At 39.8% G+C, this 22,701-nt stretch overlaps 2 protein-coding genes across 3 annotated transcripts in view; one reads left to right on the top strand and one right to left on the bottom strand.

Moving 5' to 3' along the window:
- LOC101847077 (vacuolar protein sorting-associated protein 33A) lies at nucleotides 1-18,045 on the bottom strand. Of its 2 annotated transcripts, XM_013090063.2 has the most exons (15): nucleotides 17,896-18,045; nucleotides 16,541-16,606; nucleotides 15,830-15,960; nucleotides 15,342-15,429; nucleotides 14,694-14,798; nucleotides 14,137-14,253; nucleotides 13,506-13,680; nucleotides 12,139-12,335; nucleotides 11,135-11,225; nucleotides 9,980-10,054; nucleotides 8,262-8,428; nucleotides 7,665-7,796; nucleotides 6,717-6,885; nucleotides 6,141-6,263; nucleotides 1-1,926 (listed from the first exon to the last, which is right to left on the bottom strand). In XM_013090063.2, exons 1-15 carry the CDS (start codon nucleotides 18,025-18,027, stop codon nucleotides 1,823-1,825), a joined length of 1,872 nt encoding a protein of 623 aa, XP_012945517.1. In that variant the 5' UTR covers nucleotides 18,028-18,045; the 3' UTR covers nucleotides 1-1,822. The 2 variants fall into 2 exon arrangements, with proteins under 2 accessions (XP_012945517.1, XP_035829204.1); XM_035973311.1 differs by lacking the exon at nucleotides 15,830-15,960.
- A 1,447-nt stretch (nucleotides 18,046-19,492) lies between these two features.
- The window catches only part of LOC106013682 (small G protein signaling modulator 1), a gene marked incomplete at its 3' end in the record, with an annotated part of 8,474 nt that continues 5,265 nt past the window's right edge, over nucleotides 19,493-22,701 (top strand). The window contains 1 exon segment of the mRNA XM_013090061.2: nucleotides 19,493-19,795. Coding sequence (XP_012945515.1) covers nucleotides 19,742-19,795 — 54 coding nt within the window.

The raw sequence follows: 22,701 nt of genomic DNA, 5'->3' as shown, positions 1-22,701 counted from the left end.
CTCAAACATCACATCTTTTTTTCTCACTCAAACATCACATTTTTTTTTTTTAACGTATTGCACAAGTTGACAGAAAGATCACCAAGCACCCCAGTCATGGCGTGTAATTGTTCATGTCTCACACAAACTCACAAAACTTGGCAGCATGACAGACATCTGTGATTACAGAACATTTCCGTTCATGACCTTACAATCTAAGGTACCGTAGTCCACAGATATTTTATACAATACAAGGATCACACACACACTCTCTCTCTCTTTTCTCCCTCCATCTTACTCTCTCTCTCTCTCTCTCTCTCTCTCGTTTCTGTCTATACCCCCCCCCCCCCCTCCAATCTCCATTTCTCTCTCTGTGTATCTGCGTATTTTATCAACTCAAATACATCTATATATGTGTAAATTTGGTTCATAAGTATACAATGTAATACCGTACCACAAAACGTCTATGACAAACAGAAGATCTTATACAAGCACCAGAAACCACAACAGGTCAAGAGTATTCTGTTCAATAATACAGTTATTCATCCCAGAAGCAATGCTATCATCACATGCTGACCGTACAGACAAACAATCCATATCTTCCACACTGATAAACAAGCAGGTAATGAGCAAAGCAAACACAGTGAACTTCACACCCAACAAAAAAGTTCAACTCCTTCAAGAGGAGAACAAATCCCCAATTGTCAAAAGAATTAATTTGAAAACAACAAGACTCGTCATGTCTGAGGACATTTCATTGTGGGTGATAGTGGAGCTCACACCAGTGGGACATCCGCGGTTGTTGTTCATGTTTGGTCAGGTGAATTAGTAACGGTTTGAGGACAATGTCGAAAGAGGGAACCAAAAACTATGAATGATCATGATCAAGGTGTTGAAAAAGCATTGAATAAAAACTCATTGCTACCCACGACGCAAAGGAAACGAAAATGTTCCTCATTTTTAAAGCAAAAGGAAAATAATTCGGAAAGTTGAAAAGTAATTTTTTTTTAAATTAAAAAATTGGGAAGACCCTAATGTTTTGTCAATTGCTGTGAACGTTTCAATCTATTCAGGACAAGACATATCTTGCTCCCACCACAGCTAAACAGGCCCGGCTCATCAAATGTACTGGATGTCAAAGTTCACTGTACCAGTACTCAACTCATCTTTTCATCCATTTCCTACTCAAAAAATTCTTCATTCAGTTCCCACTCACTCCTGCCTGTTGTAAGCATGACCTCCCAACAGACACACTCAATCCAAATATAATAAAAATTGTAATTTGTTCTCCACAAAATATCCGCACCTTGAATTAAAAATATTATTTTCAACAATCGCAGTCAGTCACAGATAACAGTAACAAGAACACGGAAAATTCAAAATCAAGGAGAGCTCGTACAGTTTACCATTCCTCGACGTATAGCTCTTTAATTTCTAGCTACCTATGTAAGACTTACCAGAATTATGGAAGAGTCAAACACGTGTGTCCATACCCTTCGTGTTTGAGTTTGAGTTATCTATACCCGGCTGTATGTACTAACATTATTACAGAAAGCATCACATATTTGGAAAAAACATTCTACCAGCACATTTCTCACACACACACACACACACATACACACATCTGCTCCTCATGATATCTCCCAAAGACCACCCAAACATATTACCAGCACATTTCTCTCTCACACACACACACACACACACACACACACATCTGCTCCTCGTGATATCTCCCAAAGACCACCCAAACATATCACCAGAAAATTTCTCACACATGCACACATCTCCTCATCGTGTATTTCCCCCACAGACCACACACAACAGCGACGGAGCGAGTTGCCGCTCAGAACGGGTTCAGCTTGACGGGCTCAATGTGCTCCTGCAGCGACTCGATCAGTCGGTGACCTTGAACGATGTTGGTCGTTGCCACCACGTAGTCCGTGCCGCCTGGGGAGAGAGACGACACAACACATGGTGTCAGTTCACAGCATAAGGTGTCAGTTCACGCCAGTTCACAGCATGGGTTCATTACGTCGGTTTAAAACGTTGGTTCACATGGTCAGTTCACAGCATCAGTTCATTACGTCGGTTTAAAACGTTGGTTCACAGTGTCAGTTCACAGTGTCAGTTCAACGTGATAGGTGTTTACATTCACATCCTTAGTCTATGAGTACATAGCAGCACACAAAACAGAAAAAAATGTAATTTTCAAAGTTCAGACGCAATTTTCTAGTAGGCCTACAAAGGCAAACAAGAGCAGTAATCTGTTTTAACAAGATGCTCCAACAGGCTATGAAAAAATTATTCAGAACTATTAGGATCCAAGGAAACACACGCGAGAGGAATTTAGGTTTACGAATCATGTAATATCATTGTTTGATACATCTTGCGTCAAGGTTTTAAAAATAAAAATGCAATATCTGGATAACTGCAGAAGCCCGAATTGATCTGGAAAATCTGTACCTCTGTTCAATGTTTTACAATAATCATCAGGCAATGAAATTCCAATCTCCTGGAGAGCACTAACATTTTTTAAAACCGTAATGTTTGAGGCAGATCTTTGTTAAAACTTGGTCTAAAGTCTAAAGACAAAAAATTCTTTATTAAAGTAAAGCAAACTAGACCCTACTTCTTAATAAATGTGACGTGGATTCACACCTTTATGAAGGGAAAGATGGAGTTGTGTCATTGTGGAAGATGACACTCATTATTAATAATAATAATAATTATCACAATAATAATAACAATAATAATAGATAGATAGATAAAATTTGTATAGAGCGCAAATTCCTGCTCAACAGGAAGCTCTATCATACTCTATGCGCTTTACAATCATTGCTCAGTGCCCTGTAGTATGGACCCCCCCCCCGCACACACACACACACAAAAGACGGCCAAGGTGAGGAGGAGGTACAAGGTATGGGTATGGGAAGAGACAAAGGGACTGACCACACAAAGATACAATTTGTCTTAGAAAATAAAAATTCTGCCACTTCTGAGCATAAGGGATACGGGATAAAGCAGAAAAAGGGCAGCGGCTAAATCAGAATACAACACAACCATTTCCATCTATTTTCAGGACTAAATATGACTGTTCTTGGGCTAACTCAAAATAAACTACAAATATATATAGTACAATTTGATAGGAAAGAAGGAGCACAGTAGCAGCGTGTAGGCAGGACCTGGAAACGTGTCACCAAAAACAGTGTTTGGAAACATCACATTTTGAATACAACACAGCATCAAGCGATCAAACAGGCTTGAAATAACGGGTATAAAAGTCCTGGGGAGAAATGACTACTATTAACTGTAATGAAGATATGTGCATAACAAATCTTGTGGACGAGTCGGAGGTGTCCTTGAGGAAGGGAAAAAAAGAGATAAAAAATGGGTGGGGTGGGGTGAACAGACCAAAAATGTACGGAGGAAAAGAGGTTGGGTAGGGAGGAAACACAAAGAAGAAGAGCAAGAGGTGGAGGGGGGGTGGGGGGTGGTGAAGAAAGATGAAGAGTAAGTGAGTAAGAGATGGGGTAGGTAGGAAAGATAAAGAGTAAGAGATGGGGTAGGTAGGAAAGATAAAGATGAAGAGATGGGGTAGGGAGGAAAGATAAAGATGAAGAGATGGGGGAGGTAGGAAAGATAAAGATGAAGAGATGGGGGAGGTAGGAAAGATAAAGATGAAGAGATGGGGGAGGTAGGAAAGATAAAGAGTAAGAGATGGGGGAGGTAGGAAAGATAACGATGAAGAGATGGGGGAGGGAGCACGTCTGAGAAAGCCAGCTCGAAGAGTACGGTCAATGGATGGGTCAGAGTTTGGGTCAGTGGAAGGGTCACAGCATCACCGTCGTAAACTGTGATGTCAGCAGGGAAGGGAGAATGTTTCAAATTGTGGGACTGAACAACCTACGCTTAGTTTGGGAAAATATATATTTCTCCTATGAAATTGAACAACCTACGCTTGGTATGGGAAAAAATATATTTCTAATATGAAACTGAACAACCTACGCTTGGTATGGGAAAAAATATATTTCTCCTATGAAACTGAACAACCTACCCTTGATTTGTGAAGTAAAGAAAAATTTGTATTAGAATAAAGTCGATATTGGACATGAATATCACATTGCAAACTCAGATATTTAGGACAAATGCCCCCCTTACAGTTATTGGGCTGAAATACTCATGTTTGGTGGACCTTTAAGTCGGTGAATTCCTGAGGCTCGGAGAAAATTGAAGATCAGACCGGATAAACTTTGTAGAATACGTGATTCTGTGCGTATGGTACTACTTGATGGGGGCTTCAACACTTTGCCATCACATCTCGCCGATCGGCGATGTTTACCACCCAGTTTCTTGGGATTTTCCCCAAAATGCCTTTGCCTTTGATGGCAAGGATTTTTACTATATGAGCCTTGTGATGGCAAAGTGTTGAGAAACAGTGGGGCAATGAAGTAATCACAAAAAGTTTAAGAGGAGAAAAAAAAAACAGCACGGGGATGGGAGATGGGATGATGGGAAGAGGGAGAAAGAGGAAGAGTATGGGGCACCATCAGGCGGCGGCCTCAGCAGACGGGCGCCCCATCGGGGCCGTAGCGGGCCGTGTCCTCGACCAGCTCCTCCATCACCACGTCGCCCGTGACGATTCTCGTGGTGGCCACAATGTAGTCCGTGGGAATACCTACACCAACGGAGGACCCGAGGATTATATCATTCATTCACGTCATGACAGGACAAATGACGGGGAATACCTACAGCGACGGAGAACTCAAGGCATATAATTCATGTCAGGACAGGACAAAAGACGGGGAATACCTACACCGACGAAGGACTCAAGGATTATATCATTCATGTCAGGACAGGACAAAAGATGGGGAATACCTACACCGACGGAGGACTCAGGGCATCATTCATTCAAGTCAAGACAGGACAAAAGACGGGGAACAATAGAAGAAAACGGAGAACTCAAGGCATATATCATTCACATCATCACAGGACAAAAGACGGGGAATATGTAGAAGATAAGAACTCAAGACATCATTCAAGCCCAGCTAAAACAAAACAGGAGGGGACATACAGAAGATAAAGAAGAACTCAAAACATCATTGAAGTCAGTGCAAAACGAAAGAGGAGGGATGCATAGAAGATAACGGAGAACTCAAAACATTATTCAAGCCCAGCTAAAACAAAACAAGACGGAGATACAGAAGACAAGGGAGAACTCAAAACATTTATTCACAGTGAAATACCCGGTAGAATAAATGTGATTCTTCCTGAGTAAAAACAAAGGACCCAACAAAAGGTCAGGACTATGAGCACTACTTCAACTTTTCACACATTTACGATGAGAGCAGACAAAATTATAAGAATTATGAAGCGCATGCAAATGATATACGTACTCACTGCGAGGTACATCAATACATCTAGGAAATGGAAATGGTGGTATGGCCATGCTACCTTGTTTTAAAGCAATTATCAACTAGAAAATTTCTGCCAAATCGCACCACTGAAAAAGAACTTCACTTAAAACTAAAGTTTGTAAAAAGGGCATTAGAATAATGAGGAAAAAGTATTCTTGAGTTCAAAAACAAAAAAACAGGACTTAACAAAAAACAAAAGCATATTAAGACAATACCGTCACTGACACAACAGAACAAGGAGAAAATGAAATGAAAATGGCGAAGAGTCACCAGCAACAAAAAAGGTAAAGAAATAATACCCCAAAGTTAATCTACACAACCACATTACCACAATGGTCATACCACCCCACATTGTCCACCATTATAGGGTCACTTACAAGGACAAGCAGGCTTACCCACAATTCAGGGGGTTTCCAGAAATCTTGACCTACACCAAAAGTGGGTATTGCCCTACCTATGTATGAGAAGTTTGGTTTCATTGGTGTGTATATTTGTTTGGTTATAGAGAAAACCCTCCTTGTTTTTTAAAGAAACTGAACAAAAACTTTACCTTCCATTTTCTCAAAACAGCATTATTTGGGATAGCCTCCTTGTGCTTCAAAGCGACCATATTGCATGCAACTAAGATGGACATTATCTTCAAAAATAAAACCCCCCCAGAAAGATAGAACAAAATGACTACTGTACTGCTACGTCGTCTACCCAAAAAAACCACGTCCACCTCACTCCCCCCCCCTCACCACTCACCGTCATCTTGCTGTGCCAAAAACCGGAGTGCCGCCAGTTCAGCCTGCGTGACTCCGCCCAGGAAGAACACCAGCGTCAGTTTCTGCTCCCCCATGCTGGACTGCGACGAGGTTACCGACGCCCCTGGATGGACCAGACAAAAACAAAACACAGTGGAGGCTGTCGTAAGCTGAACACTGTTAATTAATAAACAGGGGTACATCAAAAGAGAATTAAATCCCCGGTTTTCTCTCTTCCATCTGAGCAACCTCTTTTCCTGATACACTTAAGAAAATCTAATGGTCCCGCAGAAGGCCAGGTGTATAACTCTATAACTTTAACATGTGATGGACAGAGTCGCAGGCAACGTAGTGAACAGACACCCAGCCCAACACTCACGTATTAGTTTTAGTTTTAGTAAGAGCTTTACGGCACTTGCAACAAAATAAGGTCAAATAAGTGCCGGAGATTAGAGGTGTTACAAGAGAGTAATAAACACAAAAAAGAAGGAGGGGAGATAAAGACAATAGATGCTTGATGGGAAAGAAGAAGCAGACCCAACAGCAGAGCCCCCACCACCCACCCACCACCACTCACGTCTCTTCCTGAGTCCCATGGGGATCTGCTGCACCTCCTCCACCTTGGGTCCTGGCAACAAGTTGAGCACCTCGGTGATGCTGCGCCAGCCGGGACGCGCCAGGTACTGGGCCAGGCGCACGCTGAGCGGGGCGTAGCCGCTGTACACGTACGCTATGTCGTTGGGGTTCTGACAGGGAGAACGCAAAAATAACCATAAAATCAGTTGACAGGCAAAAATCAACAATTGTGAGGTGTGCTGACAAAATGAGTTACTTCTCGGAATACACAAAGGGATATATTGTGGCCCCAAATCGACATTGGGTCAAATTTGTAGATTTTCTATAGATGCTACATTTTTTCACTACAACATGTCTTTTATTATTTCATACATAAAATTTGTAAAAACTTCACCTATAAGTGTGATGTATCTATTTCCATAAGGCTTGAATCCGAGAAATAACTCAATTTGTCAGCACACTACACAATTATAGCTTGTCTTTGTTCCCGTTTTTCAAATTCTTTTTTTTTTTTTCGGGGGAGGGGGGTCAAATTCTTTTATCAGGGGAGGGGGGGGGGGGCAGAGGGTGTCACCAACAGGTCTCACATCTTTACCTTCCACTTGTTCCTCTATCTGCTCATCTCATTCTTACCCTGAACAAAATGACGGTCACCCTGAAGTTGTGCTTTCATATAACTCTGGTGTGAAACATTAAGTGGGCAATAACTGAAACTGAAGATCAAAAGTAAAAATTAACTGGCACTTGTATTATCTTGGAACAGAAAATGAGCATTGTGTTTCGGAACCATGTTTGAAAAAAAAAACCCACCCAAAAACAACAGATATGTCGGCACAAGCCTTTAAGGAATAAGAAAACAGAAATATTGCATTTTATGCAAGAAAAAACAAAGAGCAACTCCATGAAGAAAGAGCTGTGATGTGCATCTGCAGCAAAAACACAGACTTACCTGTTCATTGACGTCCTCCACAATCAGCTTCATGGTTTTCCGGATGACCTGGTAGGTGCGGGCGGCATGCGGGCGGAGGAAGCCAGACTTCTCCAGGTTGGACAGAGTGACCATGTGCTCGAAGCCGTAAGTCTGAGGAACAGTACGGGGGTGGGGGGGGGGGAAGAGGGGGGAACAACACAGGTTAAACTAAAAGGCTGTGAAAGTTGGTAAACAGTTAACAAGTGGTTGGCGGGTGCTCTGGTGTGTGGTCTACTCCATCTTTCCTATCAAACATCTGTCGTCCTGATCCCTCCTTTTTTTTGGGTTTGTTACTCTCTTGTAACACATCTAATTTTTAGCACTTATGTGACCAGATTGTTTTGTGGGTGTCGTAAAACTCTTACTAAAGCAGAAAAAACAAAAACCCAAAGGTTAGAAACTTTATATATAGCAACACTTGACCTGCATATACATTATTTTTCAAAGCGATTTTTTAAGAAATTTGGAGATTGAAATGAATAAATAAAGAACAGTAAAGACGTATCACAAAACTGCTTCTCATTTTTTTTGTTTTTAGTGAGAGTTTTACAGCGCTCGCAACAGCATTTTGCTGACCTGAATGATCTCCCTCTTGTAGAAGTCGAGCACCTTGGGCTTGAGGCCGTCGTTACAGATGGACTGTATACAGATGAGACGGAGCACTTTGCTGAGCGGCTCCTCTCGGGCGATGCAGTCTTCGATGTACGGGTTCACCTTGTCTGTGTCGATGCCGTGCGTCAGTTCTGCGGAAAACACATAATTTTTTTTACGTTATTACATATGTGAGGCAGCGTGGTGGAATCAGGCTCTCGTCAAAATAATCAAAGTGAAGAAACTGGCATTTTTCCGCAGATTTGAGAAATTATATCGAATTTTTGCTTTTTGGCTCAACACCTTTCCTGCCTATTGAACAACTCATTTATGTGTGGATTTGACTGAAAAACGTGGATCGACGGCACCAAAAATGTAAATTTTCCGTTACCACGGACGCTTAAGCTAAGGAAATAACTAACTTTTTGTAGCCTTTTTCTCACTAATTTTACCTCTGAAACCAGGTGACCCCAACTTCCTTCATTCGCAAATATCTCGACTTGTATTCAAGATAAATTGATATTTTTAAAATCCAAATCAAGACAAGTAAACAAGCTTTAAGATGATACCAATAACTCTATATGCCCAAAAATTGACGAGAGTCTGATTCCACGTCCTGCCACAAAAATTTATTTTACGTTATTACATATTATGAAAGGGTCACTTTGTGTGGCAAACCTAGGTAATGAGAATCAGCGACAAAGAGAGGGAGGGAACGACAAGATGAAATGTCTAAAGCTATTCTTCTCCATATCACAGCCCTACGCTTCATCTTGTCAGCACGTCTCACATATCACAGTCCCGTGTGTACTTTTGTCAGCACGCTTCAACTCGCGCAGTCCTACACTCACACACCAAGGGAAAAACCCCTGGATTAAGCTACATCAGATATTTCATTTACCTTCTCCACAAGGGTTCAGTTGTTTTCCTGCTATGAAGTAAGCAAAAGGATTGTAAAACGCTGGTGTTAGTCACTATGTTTTCTTGTAAATCCTCACACTACATAAGCAGTAGATTATGAAGTTGCCTCAGATATACCAGCAGAACAGTCTCATATTTTGAAAGTCCTGAATTACTGCTTTCTAGCATTATGGTGTTTTAGAGTTAAGTGTGCCATTAAATGCATTACACATTTGTGAGGCAGCGTGGTGGAATCAGGCTCTCGTCAAAATAATCAAAGAGAAGAAACTTGCATTTTTCCCCAGTTTTGTGAATTTTTATCAGATTTTTGTATTTTGGCTCAACACCTTTCATGCCCATTAAAGAACTCATATCTGTGTGGATTTTTTTGAAAAACGTCGATTAAAGGCACAGAAAATGTAAATTTTCAGTTACCATGGACTCTTAAGCTAAGGAAATAACTAATCTTCGGCGACCATTTTCTCACTAATTTTACCTCCGAAAACAGGCGACCCCCCACCTCCTTCTTTCGCTAATATCTCGACTTGTATTTAAGATAAATGGATATTTTTTTCATCCTAATAAAGACAAGTGAACAAACTTGAAGATGATGCCAATAACTCTACATGCTCAAAAATTGACAAGAGCCTGATTCCACCATGCTGCCTCACATTTTTATATGAATATAGTATTGAGCAATTCTCACTGCTCTACGTTAATCTTTCAAGCCGTAAAGAGAGTGTTGGAAGACAATTCTCAAGAAATGAGCTGAAAATGAGGGTCTTTGGAAAGTTCAGCGGTACCTTGCTGGCAACGAAGAGAATCAAGGAACTCGTCAGAATCTGTCACTTCTTTTACCAACTCTGCTATAGATGTGTCTGAAAATAAACAGTTTTAAATAAAGGTTAAAGCACACACGCACACACATGCACACACACACACACAAACGCACGCACACGCATACACACATGCACGCACATGCACCCACCCACACACACCGCACATGAACACACAAAGACACATGTACACACACACACACACACACACACACACACCGCACATGAACACACACAGACACATGTACACACACACACACATACACACACAAACACACCGCACATGAACACCCACACGAAGCCACAAGCCATAGGTGACTGATGCCAGTGACAATGCTTATACACTCCCCAGCCTATACAATAATAATAAATAGCATTTGTATAGCGCATATCCCCGCTCAACAGCAGGCTCTATGTGCTTTACACAATAGTATTACCCCAGCAGACCACAGAACACTCTGAAACATTCTCAGCTTCCTGGGAAGCATACAGTGCAAGCAGCTGATTAAGCGCTCAAACACTAAATTACAAAACAATAATCTGTAACACTCAATCAAAAACGTCATAAAAGAGAAGGTATCATAATCTTAGAAGTAGAGAGATGCAGTAACTGACACTGCACAAACACGGATCATTCAACTCACAGAAAACCAACGATGGCCAACCACAAATAAGGTAAGCTGACAAAACATCTTTTTTCATGTTGGCACCAAAATTTTTTATTTGCTAAAGCTACCCTACTTGTGTGAAAAAATCAAAGTGAAACTGTGACTAGTGTCTGAATAAATTAGAATTCAAATTTCGGAAGTACACTTATTTTCAATGGTTATGCTGACAAAAAAAACACTTTTTCTCGAAACTGCTGAGAATGAAAAAAGGCGTTTTGTCAGAGTACAGCAGTACAGAAGACCCTGCTTTCACCTGTGTAAGCATTGCGAGTTCACATAAAAATCTCTTGCTGAATAACTTGGGAAAAAACAGAGCAAAACCAAAACCCCAAAAAGAGAACAAACAAACAAACAAACAAACAAACAAACAAACAAACAAACAAACAAACAGGTGGCTTTTAAAAAAAAAGTATTCATCAAAAGAAATGGCACCAAAATCTGTGATCACACTTACGAATGCCTAAAGATGCTCTAACATTTTGTAAATGCGGCAGTTTGGAGACAAACTGTTTCATCTCCCCCACCGTTTTGGCTGCGTGTCTTTCCTGTGGGAGAAACAAAAAAAACCCAAATGATTTGAACTAAAAACCCACATGCTTCAACAGCCTCTGCAAGCATGGTATATCAATAAAGCTTGACAAAATGTCATAAGTTTGACTTTGTGTAAATTCCCATTCCATGTATAAATATTTAAATCAAAGAATGAGTTGGCATATTCACATGTAGCTCAAACAGTAGTGTCTGACAAGAGTATGGGAAAGAAATTGACATCTTAGAAAAAAGTTACAGGATCTTCTTTGTGCATATTGATGTGCCTAGCATCATTTTCAATACAAACTCCTTTGAGATGTTGATTGATAATTCCAAATACTGTACTGTCATTCCTATACTTAAAGGAGCATGCAAAGAAATTTTCCCTCATATTTTGGAACCTGAATATTAAGCCATAAATGACCAATAGTAGTCATCACATCAATACGTGCACATAGAGTTGCCTGTCATTAAAACTGTCATTTATTTGTAAAGATCAAAATGTCTAAACACATTACATTTGAAGAAACTGTAGTTATACAGTAGGGCCTGGATCCATGCTGGTTTAAGTCTATTCAACAAAAATATTTTGCTGGATTAGAGCCTTTACAAAATTACACATATCTGTCTCAACGACTTGAAGTCGCTGTAGACTCATATAAACTCTTACACAAATGTGAGGCACCGTGGTGGAATCAGGCTCTCGTCAAAATGATCAAAGTGAAGAAACTTGCATTTTTCCACAGGTTTGTGAATTTTTATCAAATTTTTGTTTTTTGGCTCAACACCTTTCCATCCAAATAAAGACAAGTGAACAAGCTTTAAGATGATACCAATAACTCTGCATGCCCAAAAATTGACGAAAGCCTGATTCCACCAGCTGCCTCACAAATTGGTCTCAACAACTATAAGTAGCTGTGGACTCACATCAAACTCTGCTGTGATCGTCTTTGCTTTGCGACTGACAATCGCCCCGACAGCGTTGAAATTCTTATCTCTGAGCTCGGCGTACAGCTCGTCCGCAGAGTTGAGGATAAACTTTTTGGGTTCTGTGGGGAGTGGCTCCTTGCTGTTCTTCTTCTCCTCTTGAGAGACAAACTTTTCAGGGGGGAGTTTCACGTTGGCTGCAGATGATAACATTTTCATTTCACAATGATGTGGAAATAGCGAACGGTCTTTTTCAAGATAGGTAATTCTAGGGCTGCCTACCTCAAATTTTCCATTTCGGGTAAATTTACAGTCAATAATAAGTTGTTTGGCCAAGAATCAGGCAGTACAAAAAAGATAAGGAAAAAAAGACAAAAATTACCCCAGTACACGTGAATGTAGTAACCATTGAGCAGGGCTTGTTTCTAGTAATTATTTTGTAATCATATTTCAAAAACTTACACTATGCTATGTTTGTGAAAGTTCTTTAAAAAATTTTTTTTATAGTAGAGGGTTTTACGGCGCTCGCAATTGCATAAGGTCATATGAGCGTCAAGGGGTGGGTGTCAACAGAGAATTCTTTACAGGGAATCAGACTTACTCTGCTCACCTCTCTAGTTCCAACAGCACAAGGTCTGCTTCGACTATCAAGGTACCCCAAAATAGCAGGTCACAAGAGTGTGACAAACAAACAAAAGAAGTAGAGGAGAAAGACAATAGTAAGGATTAGGAAAGAAAAAGCAGCAGTTCCCTGTTGTAGATCAGGCACAGTTATGAGCGTGACATGAATCAGCCCATTTACAATTCTACTATGCTTGAACAAGAAATTTCCCCCTTTTGGGAATGACCTAAAGACACTACAGTCAGTGGCACTGCCCCGGGGGGGAATGGCCTAAAGACACTACAGTCAGTGGCACTGCCCCGGGGGGAATGGCCTAAAGACACTACAGTCAGTGGCACTGCCCCGGGGGGAATGGCCTAAAGACACTACAGTCAGTGGCACTGCCCCGGGGGGAATGGCCTAAAGACACTACAGTCAGTGGCACTGCCCCGGGGGGACACTACAATCAGTGGCACTGCCCCGGGGGGACACTACATTCAGTGGCACTGCCCCGGGGGGAGAAAGTTCTTCATCATGCAAACAAAGACGTTATTGCCCCTAAGAAATAGAGTGAACAAGTGTTAGTGAAAGCCATCCCAATCTATACTCTTAAACACAGGATAAATTTTATTCCATAAACCCATCTGATTACACACACTGATATTGCCTAAACAAGATTAGATAGCAATAAATTAACATGGAAAACTTTTTTTTTTCTTTTTTCACAATCTTTTGAATCTGCCACAACAATTGATCGGGCACTGACTGTTTTTGATGTTGAAGATCTCGTCGATGAGCCCCTCATAGGTGAGCTGTGAGAGCAGCGGGGTCAGCAGGTCCACGTTGCGGTCCAGGATGAGCAGATTGTCGATCTGTGGAGTGATCTGGGGCTCCACGCCGCCCATCTCCATCTTCATACGTCGCATCATGTCCACCACTTGCTGGAACAACAGAGAGATATATGTGTCATGACACGATGGAACCAGGCGCTTGAAAACATTTGGGACATATGGAGTTATTAGTACCATCTTAAAGCCTGTTCATTTGCTTCGCTTTTGATGAAAAAAATATCCATTTATCTTGGATGCAATTCAAGATATCGGCCTTTGAAGGAGGCGGGGGTCTCCTGGTTTCAAAGGTAAAATTAGCGAGAAAATGGCCATCAAAGTTAAATTATTTCCTAAGCTTGAGAATCCGTGGAAACTGAAAATTTACATCTTTTCAGCCTTTAACCTAACATTTTTCAGTAAAATCCACACAGAAATGTGTTCTTTAAAGGTCACGAAAGTTACCACTTCACATTTCTTCAGGAATAAACAATACCAATAAGTGGTTCTCCGTTAACACTAACACTGCCCATGTTATTACGGCAAAATCACACACAAACTCGAGCGTACCTTTGCACAGTCTCCTTTGCCATAGACATACGGTATAGTGCCGTACAGAGCCTGCAGCGTCATCAAGGACTGGGCAGCAAAGAACATGGAAGTGAAGTCGTTTTGCAGGTAACACTCCTGGAGGCACACAAATACGATCAACTTGAATACACAAACACAATCAACTTGAATAAATTAATAAAAAGATAATGGATTACAATAGCAGTTCTCTGCCCACAAAATTTCTTTCATTTCATACCTTGCCGAAAATCGTAAATCCCCCCCAAAATCTAGGTGTTTCTATACCTCCACTGACAATTTAGGAAAATAGCAACAAAAATTTGCAAACTTAATTGGTATGATAGAGTAAGGTAAGGATTTCAAGCCCTTTCAACACTGCAACGTGCACAATTGTCGCTCTTTTGTGACAGTTCGTTTCCCTACCATTGATACAAACAAACATGATTGAAAGCTTGTTTATTCTAGAGGAAGTAGTGTTGAGTTGTACAATATACGGAAGGCCTACACCAGATGAAAGCTAAATAAGATGACACATACCTTGTATGATTCAGACTTACCTTGTATGATTCATCCATCTCCATAGACAACAAATCAGAGTCAAAGGGAATCAGTCCTAAATTAAATTCCTCCACACTTGCAAATGATCCATACACACCCAGCTCCTGAAAAAGGCAAGGGATTAATATGACCAAGGTTGCAAGAGAGGTCTTCATTTAAAATCAACATTTTATATCAAATGACTGACATATCACCAAAAAACAACTTTCAAAGGTAGATGCACAAAAACGGACAGGAAAAAATTCAAAGTGCAGAAGAAAATCTTTAAATTCTTTAAAATCTACACAAAATAACATGAACATGTCCTTACACAGTTCAAACCAGCAACTGGTATGATTCCCCCCCCCCCCCCAACACACACACATACACACAATTTTTGGTGTCCCTTAGATTAAGATTAAGATCTCTAAAGCTCTAATACAAAACACAAACAACACTCTCCCTGTTAGTCTTGTGTCACTGTCATTGTCTCTCTGTCATCGTCTCTGTACCATGACTTGATGTCCCCTGTTTCCCTCTGGAAAGATATTTCTGTCTACAGTCCTCCACTTCCCTCCTTTCTCTAAAAAAAACCTTCAAAGTATCTCATAACCAAAGACAGAAGAAAGGACGGAAATCGAGATTAAAACCAAAAAAAGACACAGTACCTTTAATTTCTTTTCACACAGCAGACTTTTCCTCGGCACAAACACGAGGTAAAACTCCTTCCTCACATAGCCACCTTTCATTTCTTCACTGCAACCAAAAGACAAAACGGAGGCATTGAATGTAAGGCTCAGGGATGCAAAACTGTGTCTACAGCGATATAAATAAAAAGATTTTGTTTAAACCTGCAAACAAAAGACAAAACGGAGGTATGAATGCAAAGCTCAGGAATGCAAAACTGTGTCCACAGTGACATAATAAATAAAAAGATTTTTTAAAACCTATTCCAGCAGCTACAGCCAGCTAGAATAAAACAGATAACTTAATTATAAGTAACAATAATAAACATGATTGTTTTGTGGCAAGGAAATTAATTAAATTATAATACCTTTTACCTTTATCAATGATGGATTGAGAAAATATAAAAGCACATAAAATTAAAAAGAAATATTTCGTATTGCAATATAATATTTATGTGCAAAAATCTGACTTTAGAAGGCATTGTGCGATGGTCTCCATTAGTCCTAACTTGGGTCTGACAATGAAGATGATGTTCTGAACATTGCTGGAAGGAAGTCCCGAGGACTGAAGGCGAAACATCCGCTCCACTTCATGTTGCTCCTTTATCAAATGAAAAAAAACAACACATGAAAATATAGGTTTTAGAATAGCCCAAGTTGATATATAGTCTTATGCAGCGAAAACAAGCAACCAAAATTTTAAAATGAAAGAGCATATATATATTTTGAGGAACCCAGAAAGCATTACAGATCATATTGAGTTCTTTTTTGTACAACCATTTTTTTAAAAGACCTGATTTCTTTTAGCAACAGTGAAGAGATATAAAAACACACTGTATGCATGGGGGTCAGACATTTAAAATTGTCTGCTAAAAAGAGCCAGGTGGGCAGAAGGAAGGGTTAGTATACTCCCATCACACAACCAGCTTGCTGTATGAGTACAATAAAAGTGGGGAAGAGATTGCCAAAGCAGGAAATGCAGCTAAAATAGAGACCAGTTTGAGTTTTGCATGCCATTGATAATCAAGACAAATGGTTGCCAAATGGGTTATAATACTAAGAGATGACCCAAATGCTGGTTTATAATGAAATCAATATTTTTATCTCAGAAAGATTGTATCCTTTTACAGTAAATCTTCATAGCATAAAATCGAATAAAACTGATCAAAAATCCTTGTTACCTTCAACATGGAAGCTTCTGCTATCAGTCCAAAAGGACCTGTGAGACCATCATCCCAGACAAGAGCCTGCAAAAAAACAAACAAACCACAGGGCAGTCAGTGTAAGTAACTTGAACAAAGGTATGGATAGGGTGAGGACAGGCAGGGAAGAGCAAGACCAACTAATGCAAAGAACTAAGTTCAATTCAGAGTTGAAAGAAAATATCCATTCTGTTGACAATTTGAGAAGAGAAGATGGTAAAGACTACTAATAAATAAAAGAGAAAAAAACAACCAGTAGCCCATTTTAAAAAACAACAACGATAAACTGGAAGTACTGACAGAGTACAGGCTAAGGTAACGCATTAGGCCTACCTTGTTCAAGTTCACTCTTTATAATAATACAAAAATCTTCAAAACCCCAGCACAAAAATTATTTATATATATATATATAGTAGACCTATAGTCACCATCAAGTATCATTCATTTCTTTTAAGCATGTGTTCACTCAAGGAAACTCTAGGATAAAGAGGGTCACAGTTGTAGGGAAATGTGTGACAGGTTTGAGCATTGGTTTAGGAAATTGACGGACTACTTGTAACAAACCAGACGTGGAACAGCCTTCCAATCCATAGATCATTAGTGGGGCAACAAGTGCAGTGCTGGCATACAAGAATGTTTAGTTTACAACAGAAAAAAGTACCACATAATATGCCTTCATCCATCAGAGGGGTGAGAGAGAGAGAGAGAGAGAGTGAGAGAGAGAGAGAGAGAGAGAGAGAGAGAGAGAGAGAGAGAGAGAGAGAGAGAGAGAGAGAGACAAGAGAGAGAGAGACAGAGACAGAGAGAGAGAGAGAGAGAGAGAGGGGGGGGGGGGGGGGGGCAGGCAGGCAGGCAGGAAGGCAGATAGGCTGGGGGCAAATCATAAATGACATGAATAGTGATTTAGTAAAACATTCAACTGTAACAAAATACTAAAATAAATAGATCTAGATCTAGATCTAGATCTAATCTAGATTCTAGGAAAACTTCATGGGAAGGCCAAGGCAAAAAATGGTGCGAGTGGGAGTGCAAGTCCGCCGGCATCTTTCAATGAGCAGAACTTCTTATTGCGCTGGGGTTTCTTGTTTCATACAACGTTCAGTTTCAGTTACTTCAATATCGACTAACTTCAGCTAAGTATGGATTGAGAAACTGTGCGTGGTTTGTTGTGTTGTGTAGTGAAGTGTGTACTGCCTACTGAACTGTCACTGCTGCTGTACTCAAACTGTACTGTGTCAAATTCAGTGTTGTCTCACCAATAAATAGCTTATGATTCACTTTTAAGCATTCAGACCTTGTATATAGTCATATAATTGTGATAACCAACGACTCACCTTAGTTCCAATGCATTTGTCAATACATTCTAAAAACTCGCGTCTGTAAAAATCACGTAAAATTCCCAAATTTAGCTTCGCACTGTTCAAGTGGGCAGCACCCGTAGCAGCCATTTTCTCAACTTGTATCATGAAGTGGGATCCTTTGTTGAAATAAGCACAAGTAATATATCCAATTATTTATAGCTTAAGAATTTTATATTCTACTTAAAAATATAATTGATGAAAAAAGAAACTTAGAGTATTATAGTTTTATGTATATTATAAAAGCGATAAATATTTATAAATCATAAATTGTTTATGAGCATCAAGGAACACCCACGTAAACGAAAGTAGGAGTGTGGAGTCGTTGCAACTTATTCATTTTCTTCCGGGAACTGGGAACTCGTGACCTGCTTCACTGCCAACTTGAAATAGTGTAGTGTAGTGTAAACTGATTATTTTGGTTTTTGGCCTTTTGGTTAGTGCATTTGTAAAAAGAAAAGACCGAAGAATGAGAAAACTAGACGAGTATTATTTCCACTGAGACACTTAAGCGAGTGTTTCTAAATCTAGAATTGATTATATAATATAGTATAGAAACAAATACCTGAAATTATACTTTGATAGGCCTATAAGACCTACACTATCCTGAAGTCTAAAAATGTGACTTCCGTAACCTACAGCCAGTGTCCACTTGCCGCCTGATTCGTCAATAAATCATTTAACAATGTATATTATTACGGGCTTTTTAATAAATTTTAAAGCATGTTGTTTGCTCCAAGGTAAACAACAATTTTATTAAGTACCGAAACGTCAAAAGTAAATAAATCGTTTTACGTTGAACCACATGATGCGAATCTTTAAAAAAACAACCCATCCAAATCACAAAAATAAAACAATTATAATGATTATATCTACCTCGGGGTACAGATGAGACATATAGGTAGCACAATTTTATATGTTTTGAAGCGGCACAACAGTCTTTGATCTTTGAACATTCTCCTAAAGACGCAAAATATCTTATTCACCGTAGTTGCTTTAGATGAATTGATAGCAAATTTGAAACTAAAAAAACAAACCAGAAAAATATCAAAAGTAAAAAATAAAATAAAATAAAACACACGTTGTGACCTTATATATATATATATATATATATATATATATATATATATATATATATATATATATATATACTAGAATCTACTGGCCTACTACGAACGTACACCAATGAGCTTAAAAACACACGCACGCACTCACAAACGCGCACCTCGCCTAGGCTAGCAGACGCCAAACAACGTTTTAGCTCGATTTGACAGCTTTTTCACAAGTCTCACCAAAATTCTATGCATGCCTAGGCTAAGCATATTATCTTTCAAATCTGAAGGCATTTTGTTTTTGGGTAGGTGTAGATTTAGGATGAAAATTCCTATCTCATTCATTTGAGAGGAAAAAAGAAAAGTAAACAAATGCGGTTCGTATCAGCTGACCGCTGTGGACATTGTTTCAGTTGCCAGTTTTTCGATCTGCACATTGTATTCTTTCGCGCAAATAATTTGCAAAATAAAGCATTGTATCCCTTAGTGTAATGTATTTCTGGTGTTGTGGAACGACTTTAACGAAAGGTTGGAGTTGAATTAATTGCGTGATTTAAAAAAGAGGATAATTATTTCATTCTGTACGAAATACGGTTCATGGATGCTTTTCTGCATTAGAAATTCAGAGTGTAAACATCCGGTTGTAGTTCGGCTGTGTAGGCGTGTATAGAAACGGGATGCTGTGAGTCGATGATGGTGGATGCATGTACCAAATGAGCGGAGCCTAGCTGCTACTTTCTTTTCACTTTCTCCCAACTCATCACCCTAAAATGGCGTCTGAACCCGACGAACGACAGCGCCTTTTACGGGCGGTGAAAAAGGAGGTAAGTAATTCCATTTTGTAATAGACTGACGATAGATAAGACCTGCGGTTTCACAGTGGCACAGACCGGGGAAACTCTTTTCTATTGAGCCTGTTGCGCATAATTTATTTGGCATGATTTATGTTTAGTATGTTTTCGCCTTTAGAAGTACGCTGCTCTTATAAAAGCTCAGTATAATATTGTTTGCTTTTACATCTTTTATATCCATACTTTTGCCCTTTAACCTGTAAACCGCTGTTTTTTATCTCAATTCTTAGCTATGGGTGTATTTTCGACTATTTGTTCTGCTAGATTCTACTCTGCGGTCTGAATGAGCTCGAAGGCAAAAATCTAGAAATCACTGGCTCCCACATTTTCTTGCGTTCACACAGGGCACAAAAGGGATAACTAGATATAACGTATTTGTGTCTTGTTTTAACTTTGGGCCTATGAGTTTTGTCTAATAGATTAAGAATGAGTCAACCCTTAGCTGACAGCAGGTAATTAAGTAGGCATCTTATATTTTAATGTAGCATTCTTGTGTTAGTTTTTGTTGCAAAAAAAAGGGGGTGGGGGTATGGGGATGCTTTTAGTTTATTTTAGTCTGTAGGGGCCCTTTATTTTTTCATCCTTTCAATTTCCATAATTTCTCCTTTAAATTAGTTTTTCTTACGAATGTGTCTTCACTTAAATCTGAAAGATGTCGAGAGGTAGTCACTTGAAATGAATTGGAGAGGTATTTAAATCTTTACCTCCACTTCCTCCATCTGCATTGGTTAGGACCACCATCACAGCAAGGCGTATTGTACCTCTTTGTTTCTCTCAATGGAGGTGTCATCTCATTTTATACAAGTTCTTGTAATGTACAGGATGATACGAATCAGCCCTGCCTTTCAAGATAATCGTAAATGGCCGTTGCAGTTTTTCTGTCCCCATCGCTACAACTGAGATAGTTTTGAAGTTGTGCTGCTTTGTCCCCCTACCTGTCAGGGCCAACACAGCTGAGTAAGATATACAACACCCCAGCAGAAAGCAGAGGGTGTCTCTATGAAATGTTTATGTTTACTGACGTGAGATACAAACATATTTGTTACATGCAGGATTTCAAATGATTTCTGCAAAAAAAGTTCAGAGGAAAGAGATATGTATTGGTTGTAAAGTAGTTATGGGACTGTTCCACTTGATGACCTACAAGTCTACTAGTAGAGGTAGGGATAGGGGTTGGGGTTATGGTTACGACTACGGTTAGGGTTGCGGTTTGGGTTCTTATACTGCCGCATTTTGCCTTTTATTGAATTGACACGGCACGGATAGAACATGGTTAGTCAGGCTGGACTATTGGGAGAAAGGAATTTTGCATCAGGCCGTCAGGCAATCTGACACCCAACTTTTTGTTCTTGCAAGAAGAACAGATTGCTATGTGCGAACAATACTTCACTGTTGGGATGTGTCTAGCCTGACACACCAGTGTGTTACAAGAAACTTGCGGACAATACTCTGTACACTATTGGTTTGGTCATACACTCTACTGACAATATGATACTATTGTGCGACTGGTACTGTTTGGCTTCAGGACACAATTGAGAGTATCATCAGTTTGACCCCGTTATGCCCTATGAAATGTGTGAGGGAAGTGAGCTTATTGCATGGTGTTCCGAATTTTTTTCTTAGTTACCAAACTAATTCCTTGACCGTTGGGATTTCAGGATAGCAGTACTAAGGATTTCACAATTATGCACAATAATATTATCTCAGCATCGCGTTAGCTCAGTTGGTACTATGCTAGACCTTGATGTGGACGGTCATGAGTCCTTCTGGGATGTGTGTCGTCTGAAGCAGTTTTTAGTACTTTTCACTCCTATAACCACAAGTGCTGCAATGTTATTGTTTTTTATTTTATTTTGCACATGAAAGATCAGAGAGAGGAAGTTATTTAACTGAGTGCTGTCGGACCTCCTCCAACAACCACCTGCCCTAAAATATATCACTGTACAAACGACCGCTTCTCATTTTCCTCAAAGAGTTTTGTTTTTCTTCTTCATGATAATGACACTGTCCTTGAGGACCACCTGTCTAAGATGACCAGTTTGCTCTTGGACAGTGAGTTGTTGTCTTGGGCAGGTTCAACCGTACTCTCACCCTTTCAGCTGCAGATGTCAGTGGTGTAGATGTATGTTACCCTCCGTATCTTGTCCAATAAAAAAGGTCTGAGTGGGGAAGTCATTTTCTGTGGGGACTCAAATTTCCATATAACGTATGTTGACCCTGACAGAAAAGATTAAAGCCTGCCCTTCTCCGAAATGATCCAAACTGTTTCGATGATAACAACATATAACATCAACGATCATTCACCCACTTGGCACGATTTGTTAGCGGAGGTGTTCAATCGTAAATGAAATGGAGTTTAACCATACATTACTTTGTTGAAGAGGTCTTTTACCTGATATGTGATAATGTATCATGTGGTAGGCGTTGTAGATGTTTTCTTATGTTCATAGTGTTTTATTTGCATAATATTGTTATTGTCTTTGATTGTTTTGTGATTGTGTGAGTGTCTGCTAGTGTTATCGTTAAAGTCTAAAGAGCGAATGTATATGTGAGCGTAGACTGGTGTGTGTGTGTTTGACTCTGTGTGTGTGTGTGCGCGCGCACGTGTGTGTGTAAGTGTGTGTGTGTACATGTGCATGTGCATGTGCGTGTGCGTGTATGTATGTGAGAGAGTGAATGACTTTGATACACACAGAGAAATGAAAAGACTCTGTGTGTGTGTGTGTTTGTGTGTGTGTGTGTGTGTGTGAATGTGTGTGTGTGTGTGTGTGTGTGTGTGTGTGTGTGTGCGTGCGCACATGCGTGTAATGAGAGAGTAAATTTGATACTCACAGAGAAAGGAAAAGGCAGGAGTCTGTGTCTGCTTGTGTGTGTGTGTG

This window comes from Aplysia californica, unplaced genomic scaffold (genome assembly GCF_000002075.1).
Source record: "Aplysia californica isolate F4 #8 unplaced genomic scaffold, AplCal3.0 scaffold01129, whole genome shotgun sequence".
Taxonomy (NCBI): Eukaryota; Metazoa; Mollusca; class Gastropoda; order Aplysiida; family Aplysiidae; genus Aplysia; species Aplysia californica.
This window is presented reverse-complemented; position numbering and strand designations above follow the sequence as displayed.